Source organism: Miscanthus floridulus, chromosome 9 (assembly GCF_019320115.1).
Source record: "Miscanthus floridulus cultivar M001 chromosome 9, ASM1932011v1, whole genome shotgun sequence".
In the NCBI taxonomy this organism is placed as follows: domain Eukaryota; kingdom Viridiplantae; phylum Streptophyta; class Magnoliopsida; order Poales; family Poaceae; genus Miscanthus; species Miscanthus floridulus.
The window spans coordinates 98,317,758-98,337,863 of NC_089588.1; the positions used below are offsets into that span (position 1 = coordinate 98,317,758).

Here is a 20,106-nt window from a genome sequence, read left to right on the forward strand (position 1 = left end):
AAAATGATCAGAAAAACCTAAGATCCTGTGTGGGGTCTTAATTTGGGTGTACAAGCTTGCCAAAAAAATTTCAAGCCATTTCGACATAGGCGGTGTATACATGCTTCACGGAGGTACATGTGCCCTTTCATCGAACCATGACTATACACATAGGTTATCATGATTTCTGTGGTTCATATGCATTCTGGTGTCATATTGGTCTCAAATTTTTTTTCTTATGCTTGCACGTGCCACATGTGAAGGAAACATCAAGTTTTGGATTTTCCGGAGATGGTTTGCTACTTTCTGAGGTTTAATTGAATTTCCGCGCGACGAGACCGTTTAATTATAGGTTGAACTGAGTCTACCCACGAAAAGATCCAGAATGGTGCCAAACTTTTACACAGGCTCTAATGTGCCCTAGGGATAAGAATTTTGTGGTGGTGGATGAAAAAATCTATTGGGTCCAAGATGAAATTCACCCTCTTTTGTCTCATTGGGCACAGAGAAAAATATAATAAATAAAAAAATGATCATAAAAACCTAAGATCCTGTGTGGGGTCTTAATTTGAGTGTACAAGCTTGCCAAAAAAATTTCAAGCCATTTCGACATAGGAATACATATGCTTCTATTTATTCAGTATGTAAAATAATTTTTTTAATATATATAAACATCACTGTCGGTTTCAATAAACCGGCAGTGATGAGAAAAAAACCGACAGTGATGCTTGTTATCACTGTCGGTTGATTTTGAAAACCGGCAGTGATATATAAAAAATTAAAAATAATTATGCTAGCCCTCGGGTTTGAGCTTGGATCTCGGACTATAGAGTTCAGACACTTAACCGCTGCGATTGTATAGGATGTGTGTCTGGTTTATTTATTTTGTCTTTTTGACACTTACACCGCTTATTAAATAATAAAATTATACCAAAAAATTGGGGTGCTCGGGATTCGAACACGGGTATCAGGGGCTAAGTTGCGGGGGTCTTAACCGTTGTGCCAGTAGGAGGTATTCGAAAGGAGATGAAAAGATAATTTACTTATGCTGTAACCGCTACACTGAAATCACTGCCGATTTAAAGAATGGCCCGGCAGTGATGTACCCCCATCACTGCCAGAACACAGACATGCTGCAACACGGTATTTCCCAGCACCAAGGTGAAGATGATCAAATAAAGGATTCGACGACACGATTTTTTGAGCACTAGTAAATTATTACATTGTCCTAAGGCATAGATTAATCACTAGTGCTACTAATTATTGCCGGTGCTGCCTGCGTCGTCGTCCCCCTACTGCCGGTGCTCCTCTTCGCGCTTCTTTCGCTCAGCCCTGCGCTGACACCGTTCCGCATCCATCGCGAGACGCTGCTCGGTCTCCTGCTCCTGGCGGCGGCGGCGCTCCTCCTCCTCCTGGCGGCGACGCTCCTCCTCCTCGCGGCGGCGCTCCTCCTCCTTGGAGATCTCGACGACGTGCTTCAGGATGCAGTCGTCGGTCTCCTTCTGTGTGATGGCACGGAGGTGCCGGTCCTCCTCCTCCTTCCGAGCCGTCTCCAACGAGTTGAAGACGACCTCCTCCACCGGAAGAGGTTCCGGTTCCTCCTCCGATGCGGTCTCACGGTCCGGATCGTCCTCGAGGTTTGCCTCGAGGTCCGATTCGGACGACGGCGTCGGTGGAGGCATCGGGGGGCGACATGAGGACGATGGGTTCAGCATCGCCCATGTTGTCTTCAAGCAGCGAGGCATTGTGGCGGTGGGTGGTCATCGAGGGCCGGAGCGAGGTGTGCGTGGGAAGGGTGTGCTTCGCTTTCTTGACGCGCGGTGGTGCAATGGCGGCCAACTGCGTGCATGGTGGCCTGGCTTATATAGGCGTGTCTGTGGGTGGAACTGATCACGGTGCAATAACTCTCACCCCTCGGAAGACGGAGCGCGCCTGCATTGGGAACGCCATTGAACCGCCATTGCGCATGCGTTGGGAAGACGGAGAGCGCGCACCTGCGTTTGGGAATCGGCGCGAGCAGTGTGGCCGGGGAGTAAACACGGCGTCTCTTCATGGGGAACTGAAGGGCCACGACCAGTCAAAGGACGGCGTCTCTTCGTGGGGACTCCTCGGTAAACAGCGGCTCTTCAATCTTCATGGGAACCACGCGACCAGCGTGGCTGGGGAGTTGAAGGGCCTACGCGCAAAGCAGGGACAGATAATCACTCAAAGGAATAAATTCCTTCAAACTCTCCGAAATTAGGTAATAGCTCAATGGTTTGTCCGCTGCTCTGGAACTTGTAGGCTTCGGTTCGAATCAGGGATGCAACACATTTTTTTTGCATTTTCTTTCAATTTATATTCCTGCATCACTACCGGTTTAAAGAATGGCCCGACAGTGATGTACCCATAACACTGTCAGTTCCTCGTTAGAACCGGTAGTGATGAGATCTGGTATAAAAGGCCGCCGCGGGTTGAAATTATCCAAATTTCAACCTCGCGCCAACCGTTCCCCGCGCTCCTCTTCTTCGACGCCGACGCCCGTGCACCACCCCACGCCGGAGCCACCGGTCCACCGCCCCCCGCGCTGCCGTTCACAGCCCCATGCTCCTCTTCTTCGACGCTGAGGCCCGTGCACCGCCCCACACCGGAGCAACCGTCCACCGCTCCCCGCGCCACCATTCCTAGCCCCGCGCTCCTCTTCTTCGACACTGACGCCCATGCACCGCCCCACGTCGGAGCACTCCCCACGCCGTCCACCGCCCAACGCCGGAGCACCGCCGAGGCCTTTAGGAGCGCTCGTGGATAGCTGCTTTACCACCCACACGGTGAGTGCGTGGCTCACTGCCTGCTAAGTGTTAGATGAAATGCCCGCTAAGTGTTCTGTTTGTGTAAGAGTTAGATAAGAATTTCTGGCTGATTTGTCCCACAACTTCTTACTTGAATCAGTAGAGGCTTTTCATTTACCAAGTACTATAACTTATTGTTTGATATGATAATTTACTTGCCATAATTTATGTTACTGCTACTTTATTGCAATGCTAGCATACAGTTTGATCATGAATGTCTAGTCTGTAGTGCCACCGATTCTCAATGTTTTTGGATGTGAGGATGGAGTATATATATTTTAGACCTATAGAACTATTTTTTTAAATAGTTTTAAAGATGAAGAATGTATGCAACTCTAATATTTTGATAGGGTCCTACTTTATTTGACTGGTCATGTTGGTTAATTACAATGACTTGCCTATTTCCTTTCTGTTGTAGATGTTTTGCTTTGACATTTCATCTAATATTTTCTTATATATACTACAAGAAATTATTTATTTCTTGTATAAGTTTTAGTATATTTTAAAAATAATGCTATTTTTAGAGACCTGTTGTCATAGTCCTAGACCGCCAAATTACACTATAGCAACATTTGATTGTTTGGGGATTCAATCTTAGGGGGAATGTATAGAATGCTTAAAAAAAGGCATCTATAGATGTTTGTTCTAGAAAAAAAGTTAAAAACAACTTTTAAAATTCGCTCGGCAGCAGCAGCAAGTATGATTACTAAACCACATTGATCTCTGAATAATAAACAATCCAATTATTGAGGTAATTTTTTAATCATATCAAGGATAAAGAACAATAAATAGAATTAGTTTGGCCATATAACTTGAATAATAACTCTTGTTCAGTGAGTTACCATTACCACTTACCGTATGCCTAATTTACTTAAATGTATAGGCAACCATGGCATGGTATGTAGTGCATGTTGGTCACATGCCTGGGATTTATCGAACCTAGGAAGATTGCTATGCTCAAGTCAATCGCTACCCTGGTAATTTGCACAAAAAATACAACACAGAAGCTGAAGCTTTGAGGGCCTACTATAGTCATCCGGCCTACCTTGCAAACCATGGGCAACCGGCCTACTATGGTCCAATGAATGCAAACCATGGCCATCCACTGGCACTGGATATCGAAGAGAAGCCACCTGCCGGAGGTGTGAAGATTAGAAGAATTGCTCATTGGTCTTGGAAAGATGTCAAGCTTTTATTTATGGCTATGGTCATCGCTTTTCTTATTTGAAAGTTGATGTAGGCTTAGTTTCGTAGAAGAGTAGGTGGACTTTGTTGTATGTGGTCAATCAAACAATAAATTTGTTCTAGGTGAACATATGCTATTATTTGACTTTATTGTATGTGGACTTATTATTAGACTTTGCATTAAACATATTATATATATATATGAACATATGCTATTAGCAGTTGTCCGCGGCCAAAACTAACCACAATCGTGTCACAGCCATGACTCATCGTCGCCTGTTACCCCGTCGCTAAAGAACTGATCGGCAACAAGAAGCGGTAGATATCGCTGGGATGGGAGAGCCGCATGATCCGACAAACGGTGATGGTGTCAATCAGGTCGGTGAGAACAAGCAGCCATGGACCCCGTCCAGCCTGCTCGATCTGGGTCAAAATGACCAAGATGGCCAGGTAACTTTGGTATCATGTCACTATGTAGCCACAAACGCTAATCAATTGAGAGGGTCATAGCTTACTTGGTGTCTCTAGCAGGAGCCTCCACCGGCCAAGGAGCCAGAGGGTTCGGGTAGCAGGAAGGCCAGATCCAAGCGAGGCATGTCAAAGGTTCCTGTTGGTAGGAATACACACTGGCACATTACTGAGTTCGATGAATTCAGGGATCCACTCTCACCGCCTATAGCTTTGACCAAATACAAGACCATCCTTGGGTTACTTGTTAGGGACTTCATCCCGATTAAGTACAGGAAGTGGACTGGGAAAGATGATGACCGGTGGAGGGTTCCCGAAAGTGAGAAGGATTACATATGGGATGTCAAGATCCCAAAGTATTTCACTTTCCCAGCCGAGTATGACAGGGAGTTAGTCAAGAAAAAAGCAAAAGAAATCATGGGAACATGCTTCAAGAATTTCAAGGGGACATTGTACAAGAATTTTGCCCTCCAAAATAAAGAGCCAGATTTCGATGGTGGACAGTTTAGCAAGCAGAAGGACTTCTGGCAGGCTTTCAAGGAATACAGGTTATCCGAGGACTACTTAGAACTGAGCAGGAAGAATAAGGAGAATTCGCAGAAAGCGACGAATCCTCATCATCTCGGCTCTCGTGGCTACGCCAAAAAGATGCCAGAATTTGAAGCAGAACTTCAAAAGATGGATCGCCTTGCCGAGGAAGGCGTTCAGGTTGAGACCGCCGATTGGGAGCCCAGATCGGTAATATACTGTATGGGGAGGAATGTACGGCACACCGAGGACAGGAGCTTTAGCTCCTCAAATGTACCCATGAGTGAACTCATCCAGAGGATCTCCCAAGTAACTGAGGAGGTGAGGCAAGGGACTCGCACTTCTAATAGGGAGAAAGACGTGCTCACCCAAGCACTCGGAACCAAGGAGCACCCTAGTCGCACTAGAGGAACCGGTGTTGTTCCTTGGAAACTAGCATTCCCTCAAGAATCTAACACTTACCGGAGCCGCTCGAGGGGTAGAGAGGAACATGAGGCAGAGTATTTGAGGAGACTAAAAGAGATGGAAGACAGAATGGAAGCACGGATTGAGGCGACCGTTGAAGCGCGAGTCGAGCAAATTTTACTGTCCAAGGGATCAGCAGTACCACAAAACCCTACTCCTACTGCCTTTAGCCCACAGTTTAGGGGTCGCAGCAGCTGCGGATCGACCCCGCTCGATGAAGAAGAGGCGAATGTGCCTCATCCGGTGGACGACATCACTGAACCCATCAATGTCAGGTTGTACATTCGTCAGGAATGGACAAAGGACAAGGTGGCGCTCGGCCAGGACTGGCCTGTGGGAGACGGGACAATTAATGGCCACCCAATTCCACTGGGGTACGCTCGCGTCACCATTGATAGAATACTTGATAAGAAGTATAACAAGATACCCATTGAGTACCCTGTAGCGGAAGACACACCGAAACTTGGTCATAACAAGGGCTCTCAAGTGGCCTGGCGCAAGCGCTTCATTAAGCTTGACCACCAATTGTCCTCTGATGATGAGGACGACTATGAGTCTTCGCCCACCTGCGATGATAACTCACCATCTCCCAACAGAGATCACCCCCCTCCTCATCCGGAGCCATCGCCCCCAAGAAGACAGAGGTCTCCTTCTATTCCTCCTCGTTCGACTCCATCTTCATTAGCCCCGAGAAAAGAGACTCCTCCTCCTCCTCCTTGTCAGACTCCATCTTCATCAGCGTCGGGAAAACAGAATTCTCATCGTCATCCTCCTCCTCCTCCACCTCAGCCCAAAACAAGATCAAGGACATCCTCGTAGTCGCAGAAAAGGTCCTTGGACTCGATCGCTAATGCTCCCAAAGTGGACCAACAGAAGAGAAAAAGGCCATTCAGTGGCAGCGTTACCTCCTTGATGGAAGAAAAAATTATAGCACACGTCAAGAAGGAAGATTGTATTAGTTTCTTCAATCTCTGTGCCTCACTGCCTTCGTTTATGTTGAAGTCCGAATTCGAAAGGCAAACACAGAATAAATACGCTACAACAAGAGACGAAGAAATACACAATAAAGATTTAAGGAACATATAGAAGTACGTCGAAGATAACCCAGGATTAACCATGGAAGAAGCCACGACCATCTATTATGATGTACAAGGGACGGCAACACCAGCAATGAAGTATGTAAGGGGCAATTTTTTGGTTCATGATCATGAGTATAAAAATCTGACAACATATATGCGCCATTTACATGAATATTACATGGCTCAAGCAACAGAGACGGACAACTTTGGTTTTGAGGTTATTATCCGTTCGCCACATGTTTTCAATTATCCTGAAGAAGAGAAGTTCGATGTCGAGTGGGAGTGCTTGTTCCAACTATACCAGAAATGCGATCTCGATGTTCAACTGTTGACGCTGTGGACTATGTAAGTACCCTACACGCACGATATTACAATTAACTACTCTCTCGATACACAAATTGTTAACTTTTGAGCACTTCCCATGATTTTATGTAGGTGTATAGCAAAATTTTGCATTCTAAAAAGCAAATGGGATTACATAGGCTTCTTGGACCCCATGCGAGTCAATGAGAGGACATGTCTAGCCTCTATGGATGTGATGTGGAAGACCTGAAACAAAGATTGATTGCTGTTTTCGACGAATTCACGATGAAGAAGAAAACCCACATACTTCTAGCCTACAACTGCGAGTATGTGTTCTCGGCTTTTAATTTTATGCTTCTTTTTTTGTTAAGATTATTCGATAATTAGGATTCTGTGATTGCAGCAACTATTTCATCTTTATTTGTGTTAATCTTGCCAAAAATCTACTCGAGGTGTGGGACTCGAAGAAAAAACCATTTCATCATCTGGATGCACTGGTGTCAGTGCTGAATTAGTAAGCGATCCTAATAACATATTATTTTCTAATCACACATACCCGCTTTCTAATGTTTCTCCTTTTAATGTTGCTCAGTGTCCGAAGAAGCCATATCGGTGGGAAGTCGGTCCCATTCAAGGTTGTCGAAATGGAGGGGAAGTACCTATCATAGCCGGCGGGAAACAATGAATGCGGGTTTTATGTAATGTGGGCAATGCTTCGCTATATCGGCGGGAAATCGGAAGAAGCCGATAAGTTGGTGTGTATAATCCCCATTTCATTTATGTCTGTTAATAATTCAACAAAATGATTTACTGTTTCTCTTTGGATATCATCTTTTTTGAACGACAGCGCAAGAAATTTAAGCACGAAAGGCTGCTAGAGATGGAGATCGTCGCACTACAATCGGAGCTGTCAAAATTCATCTTAGCCGAGGTATTGGAAAAAGATGGACTATTTTCCATTGCACAATCCGTGAAGTACAAGGACCAGTATGGCCCAGAGGGGCTCGCCAGATTATTGTAAGAAGTCTGAGAATATTTCTTTTTTTGTTTTGAGGGATCGAGATCTAGATATAACATTTGAACTGTAACTGTAATATTTGTAATGTTTAATATTTATGGACCTGTCGTCTACGTAGCGTATATAAAGCGAAACCCGATCCCACGAAAAAATATAAATTAAAATAAATTATAAAACAATAAAATGCGAATGGGCCATCACTGCCGGTTAGCAACAAACCGGCAGTGTTGTCGTAACCATCACTGCCGGTTAGAGCCATGAACCAACAGTGTTGACTACTCAACACTGCCGGCTTGAGCCATGAACCGACAGTGTTCTCTTGCTCGACACTGCCGGTTAGGCCATGAACCAACAGTGTTGGACTGCTCAACACTGCCGGCTTGAGCCACGAACCGACAGTGTTCTCTTGCTCCGCACTGCCGGTTTGAGCCATGAACCGACAGTGTTGTCTTGATCAACACTGCCTACTTCAACCATCAACCGACAGTGTTGGTTTGCTCAACACTGCCGGCTTGGGTCAAGAACCGATAGTGTTATCTTGCTCAACACTGCCGGCTTGAGCCATTATCCGACAGTGTTGGCTTGATCTACACTGCCGGTTTGGGCAAGAACCGACACTCTTGAAGCAAACGTCACTGTCGGTGGGGACTACAAACCGGCAGTGTTATTCAACTAGACACTGTCGGGTGGAGCCACGAACCGACACTATTTTCTGTAGATCAGTGTCGTTTTTTAAGAACCGATAGTGATGTCAACCCCACATCACTGCCGGTATGCCACTGTCGGTTCAAAATCTGGCAGTGAAGGGGGTTTTTGAACCGGCAGTGATGTCCAGATCTGGGGTAGTGTGCATGATGGCAACGAACACCAGACACACTTGTTTAAATACAGCTCGCTAGTGCACACGCATCGAACGTTAGCGCTGATCACACCAGGTTGTTACTGTCGCCTCCTCCTTCCTCACATGCACCCTGTAGTTGTCCATGGACTGGACAAGTGCCATGTACATGCCAGCTGAGTACACCCAGTACACCAAGCTAGGCACGAATTGAAAATGGCCAATGCTTCGTCGGAGAACTCCATGGATGCGATCGTCATCGTTACTAATTCTAGAAACACAAAATAGATGTCTTCTGAGTAAGTGGCTATTTCGACTGATCAATGAGGATGGGGTTTGGCAGAACCTTCTAAGAAGGAAATACATGTCTAACAAATCTCTTACTCAAGTGCAGCATCGGCCTGGGGATTCTCATTTCTGGGCAGGCCTTATGAAAGCCAAGGCGGATTTTCTAGCTTGTGGCACTTTTAAGGTGCAGAATGGGGAGGATGTGTGGTTAGGGCACAAACCTTTTAGAGAGGTTTACCCTAATTTATATAGAATTGTGCGGAGGAAAGATGATACGGTGGCAAATGTTCTAGGGACAACACCACTTAATCTGTCTTTTAGGCAGGGATTGGTTAATGAAAATTGGAGAACTTGGTTTGACCTAGTGTCAAAAGTTGTACAAGTTCATCTCTCTAATCGAAAAGATAAATTCCGATGGAATCTTAGTAAGGACGGCTAGTTCACAGTCCAGTTTATGTATAAGACTTTGATCCAGCAGGACGTTCTCCCCTATCTGGGAGCTAAAGATACCACTGAAAATTAAGATTTTCTTATGGTATCTAAAAAAGGGAAAACACATAGGAAAGATAATTTTGTGAAGAGAAATTGGCAAGGAAGTGTCAAGTGTTGTCTATGTTGTTCAGTTGAAACCACCCAACATTTGTTCTTTGACAACCACTTTGCTAGCTTTGTTTGGAATACTGTGCGTCTCACTTTTGGAATTCACCCACCCGCTTGCTTTGCTAAATTGTTTGGTTCTTGGCTTCATGGACTACGTCCTAAAAGAAAAACCAAATTTTGCTAGGAGTAGCCACACTTTGTTGGGCGCTATGGTTGAATAAAAATGATATGGTATTTAACAATGCTAGATCTAACATTGTCATACATGTAATTTTGAGGGTGACATTTTGGATCCGACAGTGGTGCATGCTGCATAGAGAAGAGGAGCGACCATTGTTCAATACAGGCTGCATAAGATGGGAGACCTTAATATTAGATGTTTTCGCGAAGTTTGAATGGACTTCGCATCGCGGTCTAATTTCCTTTTTTCTGTGCTCACTAGCTGAGCCGAAGTTTGCAAGCCTTATGGCTTTTTGTATTCTGATGACTTTCGGCTGTGTACCATCCACGGATGCTAGAGGCCAGAACTTTGTTCCATTATTATTAAAAGAAACACACAGCTTTTGCATCTACTGCATGCATGGTGGCAACAAACACCAGACCCTTGTTTAAATACAGCTCGCTAGTGCACACGCATCGAACCTCAGCGCTGATCACACCAGGTTTATTGCTGTTGTCCCCTCCTTCCATCTTCCTCAATTGCAGCCTGTAGTTGTCCACGGACTGGACAAGTGCCAGCCATGTACATGCCAGAGTACACACCAAGCTAGGCACGATGAAAATGTCCAATGCTTCGTCGGAGAACTCCAGGGATGCTATCGTTATCATTACACACAGCTTATCGGATGAATATTAATTAATTTTTAGCAAGCAAGCAAGATCTTGACAAGAGATCTCGTCTGCAGCAACCAAGAGATAGACGCCATAGATAGGAGCCTGTGAAACCAAAGCTCCATACAGAGCATGCATATAGGTCTCGAGGAGCCCATGGATACAGTCGTCAATCTGCTGGATCTACTTGACAAGGAGCCAAACCTCAAGCTGGTACCAACCTTTGGAGTTGCAGGTGTTGGCAAGACTACACTTGCCACAAGATTGTACCATCATCACGGAGGCAGCTTCCACTGCCGGGCTTTTCTTCGGGTGTCTCGAAAACCATATATTAGAAGGCTTCTCACGATCATGCTCCCACAAATCAAGGGACCAAAGCCTTGTACTGATGTCCAGGACCTTGCTCATCAATCAAGAATCAACAACATCCGGAAATATCTGGATGACAAATCCTACGTATCTACTTGAAACAATGAATAATACATACTTATCTTTTGTCCATTTTCTACCATAATTTTTTGTAGCTTTGAGCCCTTGGTCAAAGTTTGACATGGAAACAAACTAAGACACAACTTACATTTTTTAACACAAGGAATAAATAAATATTAATAAGATAATTCTATATTGAATATTTTTGCCAAATTAATATGAAGTATACTTTACAAATGATTCTTGCGTACAGTTGAGTTCACTTTGGATCTATAGTACAAACTTAAGATTTGTGACCACAACCATCCTTTGTCCAATACACAAAAGAATTATTTTAAAAGAAACTGTTTCATTTATTACAACATATAGTTGGAAGTTATTCAAATAATATTTTGGATATTTTGTTCATAACCATTTATTGAGCGGAACAACAGCTAAGAAAAAACATTGTTCCTGCTTCTAGGTTGGCCAAAAAATTGCTCTAGATTCTAGAGATGAAAAATATTCCAGCTTCAAGTGACGAATAATGACAGTCTGCCATGAAAACAAGATATAACGACCGACCGAATGTTATTAATCTTTAACGTCCGATCATCCGACTGACCCAATGTTACTAATCTCTAACGTCCTACCATCCAACGCTATTTTGGTATTTTTAGCAACCCCCATGTTACGGACTACATGATAGAGACAAGTGTTTTATTACTTATGACAATGTGTGATGTACACAATTGACTCAGATTTTATTATTCAGTCAAATGCTCTTCCATTTTGCGTGACAGACACATGTAAAGGGCCTCAAATCCGCTAGCATCAAAAGGGAAAGAGACGTCCACGGTCCACACACACAGTGAAATGAGGATTATTTAAGCTTGCGACCAGCACCTAACGTAAACAATGGAGCTGGACGGCTACTTACCCCACAATCTAGCTACTAGTAGCTACCCAGCACAATCTAACATCTACATTGGATGACCCTCTTTTATCTCTCAGAGAGACGAACATCCAAATGGGTTGGCCGGCAATGAATGAATATTCATGGACCAGCTCTTTGCTTTGCTGGTCCAGGAGTAAAGACGACAAAATCTAGTACAGAGCCAGGGGGAACCAATGAGTCCAGTTTGCAACGCTAGCTGTGCGTCACTTCGCCGTGCACTCCCATGGGCCCAACCATGTTAATTTGCGAATCTGGCCGACTGGTACCCACTATACCATAGCCCATCTTTAGCGTCGCCATGTGTGTCGTTATAAACTATTTCAGCGAAATACGGTCGGTTGTTATATATCTGTACCGACCTTCTATGCGTAGTTGTTACTGGCATCATTATAAATCTTTAACGATCGACTGACCATCTGATGCTAAGTAACAGATATAATGACTAACGGTCTGACGCCTATTATATAAACTTAAAATGACACACTCTCTGAGGATATATATTTATAGCGACCAACTACCTAACGCTAGGCATATGAAAAATTAACTATATATTTTCATTTGTTTATAAGTTAACCATACATTCAGTCTTAACCATGTCAAACCAATACACACTCATGAAACACGTATAAACTAGAACAAAGCTCACAATTTATATTAGACCATCATTATTTTGTCATATGCCATCTTAGACACACAATTCATGGCAAACAAGCCAAGATGAAATAAGTTCAACTAATAGGCTAGACTCAAGATGTTTGGGCACAGCCATATCTCATATGGTTTTGCTTGCACTCTTTACAAAATGATCATCTCTAGGAAGTCCTTACAAAAGTTTTCATCTCTAGCTAGGATGACCAAAGCAAATCGCCAAGAGCAATTTGATCCAACCGTTGGTTGCATACATCAGTATACTTATAGCTCTTACCTCCCACCTGAAAAATAAAAGTTCACATTCGTCAAAAACACAACCTAAAACACAGCCGGCTTGATAGCAAGGTTGCAAGCAGTAGAAAAACAAAAACTACTATCAACCGATATGTATGTGCCATCTATCAACAAAATGCTGATAAGGATGCGTATCACACACTAGTTTTTTTCACCATTGTGGGAGGCCTTGTCATGAGGGGGCGTGATTGGAGCCCACCACCTGGTCTCTCCTCCAGCACATAAGGCATATGAGTCCCGAAGACCTTATCCCACGTCGCAAAGAATGGCTTTGAAAAATTGAACCTGCTGCCGTGCAGCTGGTGGTGCACGTCATGGTATGCCGTGTTATTCCAGAAGCACAGGTGGAACACGTTTCCACCCTTGATGGTGCAAAGTGAGAAGAAGAAGATGGATGCACGAGGTGACATGCCCGACACGACCAAGGCCAGCGTCCCACCGAGCGTGTCTAGAAGGAGGCCCTCAATGGGGTGGTTGTACTGTGAGCCGAATGCGTAGGGCACGATGAGGCGGTGGTGCCACGAGTTGATGTGCCGGTACAGGAACCTGTTGTGGTGCATGTACCTGTGCCACACATACTGCCACCCATCTAGCACGACCATGACCACGAGCATGACCATGTCTATGTAGAGTTATGGGTGCTATCGTTGTTGTCGTTGCGACAATGCAGTTGAGCCTATGGAATGCGGCTATCGAATAAATCTTAATTATCAGTTCGCTACACAGCTTTTGCAGCTAGGGCATGCATGGTGGCAACAAACACCAGAGGCTTCTTTAAATAGACAGCTCGCTGGGATTATTCTGTTTGAAGATTTGTTTTTAGTAGCTAATCAACTTTGAACAAGCACACGCAGTGTGAGTGTGACGCAGGACGGACCATGTACGTGTATAGTAAATTAGTGACAAGTGGCGCGCACTCACACACACACATATATAATTTGAGAAATTTGCGAGCTTCGATGTATATGCACATGCTCTAGTTTTTTTTTTCTGGAATATGTATGCTCACTGGTGAATTTTATGTCATTTAAGGCTTTCTCCTACGTTAGACTTCTCTATTTTTGATCAAGTTTATAGTAAAATGCACAAATCAACGTCTATAATATCAAATAATGCACTATCAAAACATGTCACGCTGTATCTAGTAAATCTTGTTTGATGTTGCAGATATTTTTTTGTGTTTTCTATAAACTTGACCACAATTAGAAGTTTGACTTTGGTAAAAACTAAAACAACTTACAATTTGAAATTGAGAGAAGAGAAGTAACTGTGGATATATATTAATATTGATTAAAGTTAAATTTCATTATATTGTAATCCTGGTGATTTTTGCGTTTTCCATTGCATGACAGAGACATATATAGGCCCTCAAAGCCACTAGCGTTAAAAGAGAGGGACGTGCACACGGTCAGTGAAAACTATATAATTTTTATGTAAATAATTAGTAGTTAATGGATCGAGCTGTCTTGTTAATTAACCGAGCTAAAGTGCTGGCTCAGCTCATTTAAAAATTCAAACGAGCCGAGCTCGAGCCGAACCACAAACGAGCGAGTCGAGCGAGCTAGCGAGTTACGAGTTTTTCGTCCAGGCCTACACCTTAGTGGAACTTAAAATATAATAACAACTTTAGAGAATATGATGCAATATGTTCAAATAGGATTAAGTTTAGCCAATAGTGCATATGGTGAGAAATAGGTTCAATGTAATTGGCGAGAAACAAATATTTCTAATTTGGTCGGAAACTTTGACACTTTTGAGAAATGTTTCCAGGGGTGGATGGTAATGCCAACCTATTTCCAAAGTTGGCTGTTGTTTTGGAGAATGATTTCTAGAGGCAGTTGCATACCTGTTTCTAAAGATGTGCTATTTCTAGAGACGCCTGGACAGAGGCGGTTCTATAACCGTGGCTAAGATGAACTATTTCTATAGATGCTTGGATAGAGATGGTTGCCACAGCAACCTCTGAAAACCAATCCTAACAATGACTCAAATCATTTCGACAGTATATTATTTTTTGCCTGTTTCAGTCCCTAAGGCAATAATCACATTCCATAGTAACGACATTTCCAGACACCTTCCTCAAGCAACATTAGTATTTATTTCCTCATAATGAGATAGCAAATACGCCTCAAATAACATAAAAATATTGAGAGAGCATGTGATGCAGTTCATGTTGATAAGCTAGATTTTGTATGAGCTCAGGATAGATTATTAAGAAAAGGAAAAGGGGAGACTAAAGCCAGTTTGGAAGAAAGGAAGAGAAACCATCATGTGGTGGTCATTGGGGGGGAGGGTTTTTCTCTGTAATTGCGCCTTTCCACGGAATGTGAGGGCATGTTGGGATGATGTATGTAGGCCACTCTCATTCCATCATATCCTTATCTGTAAGAATAGAGGGCTTCCATACCTCTACAGAGAGGCATCACATCACTTTTTACTTGCACTCAGCTCCACCACTACTTGCTTCACGAGGTTATGGCATGTCGTGGCAGGATCAAAGGGTAAAGAGTGAGGCCATGCAGTGGGCGCCTGTATCAAGACACGCAATGAGGCATTTGGGATATGATGAAAAAGAGAGAGTGAGGGCGTCTCTATCTTCTTTTCAAAAGTATGCAAATGCTGAAAGAATCTGAAACTTTATTGGAAGCATATAGATACCTTCCTTTGCTAGAGCATGCAACACTTTATAAATTCGAATATATTTTTTTATGAGACAAGAGAGATTGCCCCTGATGAGATTTTATTAAAAAGGAGGAATAAAGAAAATAACATTACAAAAGAGCTTGTAGCACAACAATCATGGCACTTCTCTTCATTATACATGCATATGAATCGAGCATGAGCTAGCGTATCACCTATGCTTGCATAGTACTAATTTTTTTCGCCATTGTGGGCAGTCTTCGCTGTGAGGGGACGTGCTTGGAGCCCGCCACCTAGCCTCTCCTCCAGAACGTACGGCATATGCGTCCCGAAGACCTTATCCCACGTCACAAAGAATGGCTGCGAAAAGTTGAACCTGCTGCCACGCAGCTGGTGGTGCACGTCATGGTACGCCGTGTTATTCCAGAAGCAGAGATGGAACAAGTTCCCTGGAAGCCATAGGCCACAGTGGTCGTCCATGCCCTTGATAGTACAGAGAGAGAAGAAGAAAATGGAGGCACGAGGTGACATGCCTGACACGACGAAGGCCACGCCCCGCCAAGCGTGTCAAGTATGAGGCCCTCAATAGGATGGTTGTATTGTGAGCCGAATGCATAAGGCACGACGAGGCAGTGGTGCCATGAGTGGATGTGCCGGTATAAGAACCGGTTCAGGTGCATGTACCTATGCCACGCGTATTGCCAGCCATCTAGCACGATCATGGACAAAGCAAACTGCCGTGCCACCGTCAGGTAGGAGTACCATGATGATCCTTGTCCTTCTTCATTGTAAGAGACCGTTGAGCTGCTATCTCCCGTGAGCTGCATGTGTTATAAGAAAACTTCAGAGTCTAGAAGTCTACCAAGCTCAAGGGGGCCGGCCATGTCCAACCATCCATACATGTAATTAAGACAGTAAGAGTAAGAAGAGTGGATGGTCTAACGTACGTACCGTGAACACGACAGCAGCCACTCCGGCCTGCACTAGCTGCTGCAGGAGGACACCCTTAATGACTTCCAGCTTGGACATCAGGTTCTTGCTGTCCTCCTCCTTCCTCGAATGCAGCCTGTACTTGTCCATGGACTTGCCGAGTGCCATGTACATGCCAGAGTACACCCAGTACACCAGGATGGGCACGAAAATGGCCAATGCTTCGTCAGAGAAGAACTTCATGGACGTGATCGCGTATTCGCGTTCTGATTGCTACAATTATCAGTTAGCTATACACAGCTTTTGCATCCACTGCATGGATGGTGGCAAGAACACACCAGACACTTGTTTAAATACATCTCGCTAGTACGCAGGAGGACGCACATAACGATTTCCCGCTTGGGGACAAGGTTCTTGCTGTCCTCCTCCTTCCTCGGATGCAGCCTGTACAGCTTGCATGTCTCCATGGACTGGACAGGTGCCATGTGCATGCCAGAGTACACCCAGTACACCAAGGCACCAAGCTACCAAGGTTTTAAATCTCCGGCTATAGCTGTCGCTATAGCCGGCTATAGCTGTTTGAGGCTGATCAAGCTATTTGTGTTTACGTACAACTTAGCGGCTATAGCCCGTCATAGCCTTATTTAGCACCGCTATAGCCGTTTTAGAGGTCATCCGCTAAATACCTTTAGCCGGAGATTTAAAACCTTGCAAGCTACACTACGTAAAAAACGATTTTTAGCAACGGGTCAAATTTTTTGTAGGGACGGCTGGTGATGGAGCCGCCCCTACAGTGCCGTGCTTGGGTGCCCAGACACCAGCCGCCCCTACAAATGGAACAGCAGGGGCGGCTGGTGATACGAGCCGTCCCTACAAATGGGTCTGATTTGTAGGGGCGGCTCACTCACCAGCTGCCCCCGGCGATTCTATTTGTAGGGGCGGCTGGTGATTGAGCCGCCCCTACAAATGGCCGCGTATTATTACCTGCTATTTGTAGGGGCGGCTCAATCACCGGCCGCCCCTACAAATGGCCGCGTATTATTATCTGCTATTTGTAGGGGCGGCTCAATCACCAGCTGCCCCTATAAATGACCCACATATAAAACAGCTGCAACACCTTCTTCCTCCTCGGGTCACTCACTCCAACCCGTGAAACAAAGGTGAGGAGGCCTTGGGCACCTCCCAAAAATTGCTCTACTAAGGAGGAAAGGTTTTGGTCTCAAATCCTTTGGTGGAGTGGTTGTAGAAGGTAAAAAAAATGCTATTCCACACTTTTTTTGAAGTTTTAATGGTTGGTTAGTGAGTAATTAGAGTTTTATTTTTCTCTCTCTTCTGTGGTGCTTGAGCTACTTATGGAGCAAATTAGACTCAAGTTTTAATTGTACTAGGGTAAATTAGGGATGGGAACAAGATCATACCCTTATATGGTCCATGTTTCTTGATTTTAGTGAACAATTAGTTAGTTTTATGGATGTTTCATGTGCATGTGGATCTAGACCTAGGGTTTGGTTTTTTTATTAATTTCGTTTTTGTAAATTTATGTTTGATGAAATTGGACTAGGGTTTGTATGAAAGATATTGGGTAAAGTATAATTGTTGCTAATTGTTGTCTTTGAAATTGTTTATTGTAATTAATAAATATGTATTTTAATTATTTATGGATAAATAGGCCATTAATTAATTTTCCTCTATCATGGTGTGTTTGTATGCTTCATGTAATTATATTAGATTTATATTCATATATATCTAAAGTATATACAATTATTCTCAAGTAATCATTAATTGGATTTATTTTTATATATATCTGAATAAGTAGTCATTTAATGTTTGTTTTGTTGTTGTTGTAAAAGATGGAGTACAGGAACTCTTGGATGTATGGTTCGTTAAGGTTCAAGGTAGGTTTCCGTGAAGAGGTGGATAAATTTATTGAAGTCGCAAAGAAGCATGCAATGACACTAAAAGAGAATAAGTATACAATTATTTGCCCCTGTAAAGATTACAAGAACCGTATGGCATGGACGGATGTGACTATCATCAGATCACATTTGATTATGTGAGGATTTGTTGAGGACTACACAGTGTGGATTCATCATGGTGAAATGGTTATTGTTAATGACAAGGATGAGGAGGAATACGACGACGAAACCATAGAATCCATGTCCCAATATTCAGCAGAGCTTGATGCACGAATGGATTTCGAGTTTGGCAATGAACAAGGTGGTGATGCTGGTGGTTGGGATGGTAACGACGAAGGTGGTGCCAATAATGATGGTGGAGCACGTGTCGGGGATGAAGATGATTTGGAGAACATGATTCGAGCCCTTGGACTAGAGATTTTACTAAATAGCCCGAAAAGTCTAGAAAATTTGGAAAGGGTGACAAAAGCATCGAAGGAGACTGTGTATGGTGTTGAAAAGGGCTGTCCGACACATTGGACATTGCTACGTTTTGTGCTTGAGCTGCTCATCCTGAAGGCTAAGTACGGCTGGTCAGACTGTAGTTTCAATGATCTATTGCATCTCCTATCATGGGTGCTGCCACAACCAAACTCAGTTCCCGCCAACACATACCAAGTGAAGAAGGTCATAAGTCCATTGACAATGGGGGTTGAAAAAATCCATGCATGCCCCAACCACTGTATACTTTTTCGTGGCAAAACGTTCAAGTCACTAGATAAATGTCCCTGGTGTGGGGCCAGCCGGTACAAGAACAATGACCTTTACGGTGGGGACGAACCCTCCACAGGGAAAAAGAGGAATAAGAAGGGTACAAAAAAGGTGGTACAAGAATCTCAGCCCCCAGAGGACCCTCCATTAGGCAATGATGCAAAGCAGAGAAGAATTCCTACCTTGGTAATGTGGTATATGCCAGTGACCGACCGCTTGAGACGTATCTTCCTAAACCCTAAAGAAGCCGCACTCATGACATGGTGGGATGATGAGCGCAAGGTGGATGATGATAAGATTGCACACCCGGCTAATTGTAGTCAGTGGCAAAGGTTTGATGAGAAGCACAAAGAATTCAGCGATGACCCAAGGAATGTACGGTTTGGCTTGAGCACCGATGGAATGAATCCCTTCAATGAGAGGATGAGCGACCACAGCACATGGCCAGTGATCTTGACCATGTACAACATCCCAACATGGTTGTGTTAGAAGAGAAAGTACCTTCTCCTCACTATTCTTATTTCTGGCCCTAAACAACTGGGCATTGATATAGACGTGTTCCTCGAGCCTTTGATGCAAGAAATGGAGAGGCTATGGAGGCATGGGGAGCAAATGTACGATGCATTCCGAAAGGAGGACTTCATATGTAGAGCAATAAATATTTGTTACTACCAATGATTACCCCGCGCTGTTTGCTTTGTCTGGATAGATCAAAGGGAAGACGAGATGCTTGGTTTGCTTGGAAGGTACTACATGGGTGTACCTGGATGCATCCAAGAAGATAGTTTACCTAAGGAACCAACGCTTCTTAAAGACAAGTCACAAGTACCGCAACAAATTGTTCTTTAGATTTTATGACAACGCCCCTGAGATTGAACCCCCTCCGGAGAGACGTCATAACGGAGAACACATGTATAGAATGGTGAAAAACATACGTGTCGTCTATGGAAAGAAGAATTCGGATGGGACGAACAGAGATAGAAGCACACCTCCTGTCGAAGGTGTACCTTTCAAGAAACAATTGATCTTCTTTCAGTATCTGCCTTATTGGCCAGACTTGGAGGTCCCCCATGCCATTGATGCTATGCACGTGTAGAAGAATGTCTTTGAGAGTCTCATTGCTACCTTGATGGACACAGGCAAGTCAAA

At 44.0% G+C, this 20,106-nt stretch overlaps 1 protein-coding gene and 1 pseudogene across 1 annotated transcript; both read right to left on the bottom strand.

The window, feature by feature from the left end:
* Positions 1-12,855: 12,855 nt before the first annotated feature.
* Positions 12,856-13,341, bottom strand: LOC136480376 (sphinganine C4-monooxygenase 1-like). Its single transcript, XM_066477941.1, has one exon. The coding sequence runs from the start codon at positions 13,339-13,341 to the stop codon at positions 12,856-12,858; it is 486 nt and encodes a 161-aa protein (XP_066334038.1).
* A 2,251-nt stretch (positions 13,342-15,592) lies between these two features.
* On the bottom strand, positions 15,593-16,534 carry LOC136480377 (sphinganine C4-monooxygenase 1-like; annotated as a pseudogene).
* Positions 16,535-20,106: the final 3,572 nt, after the last annotated feature.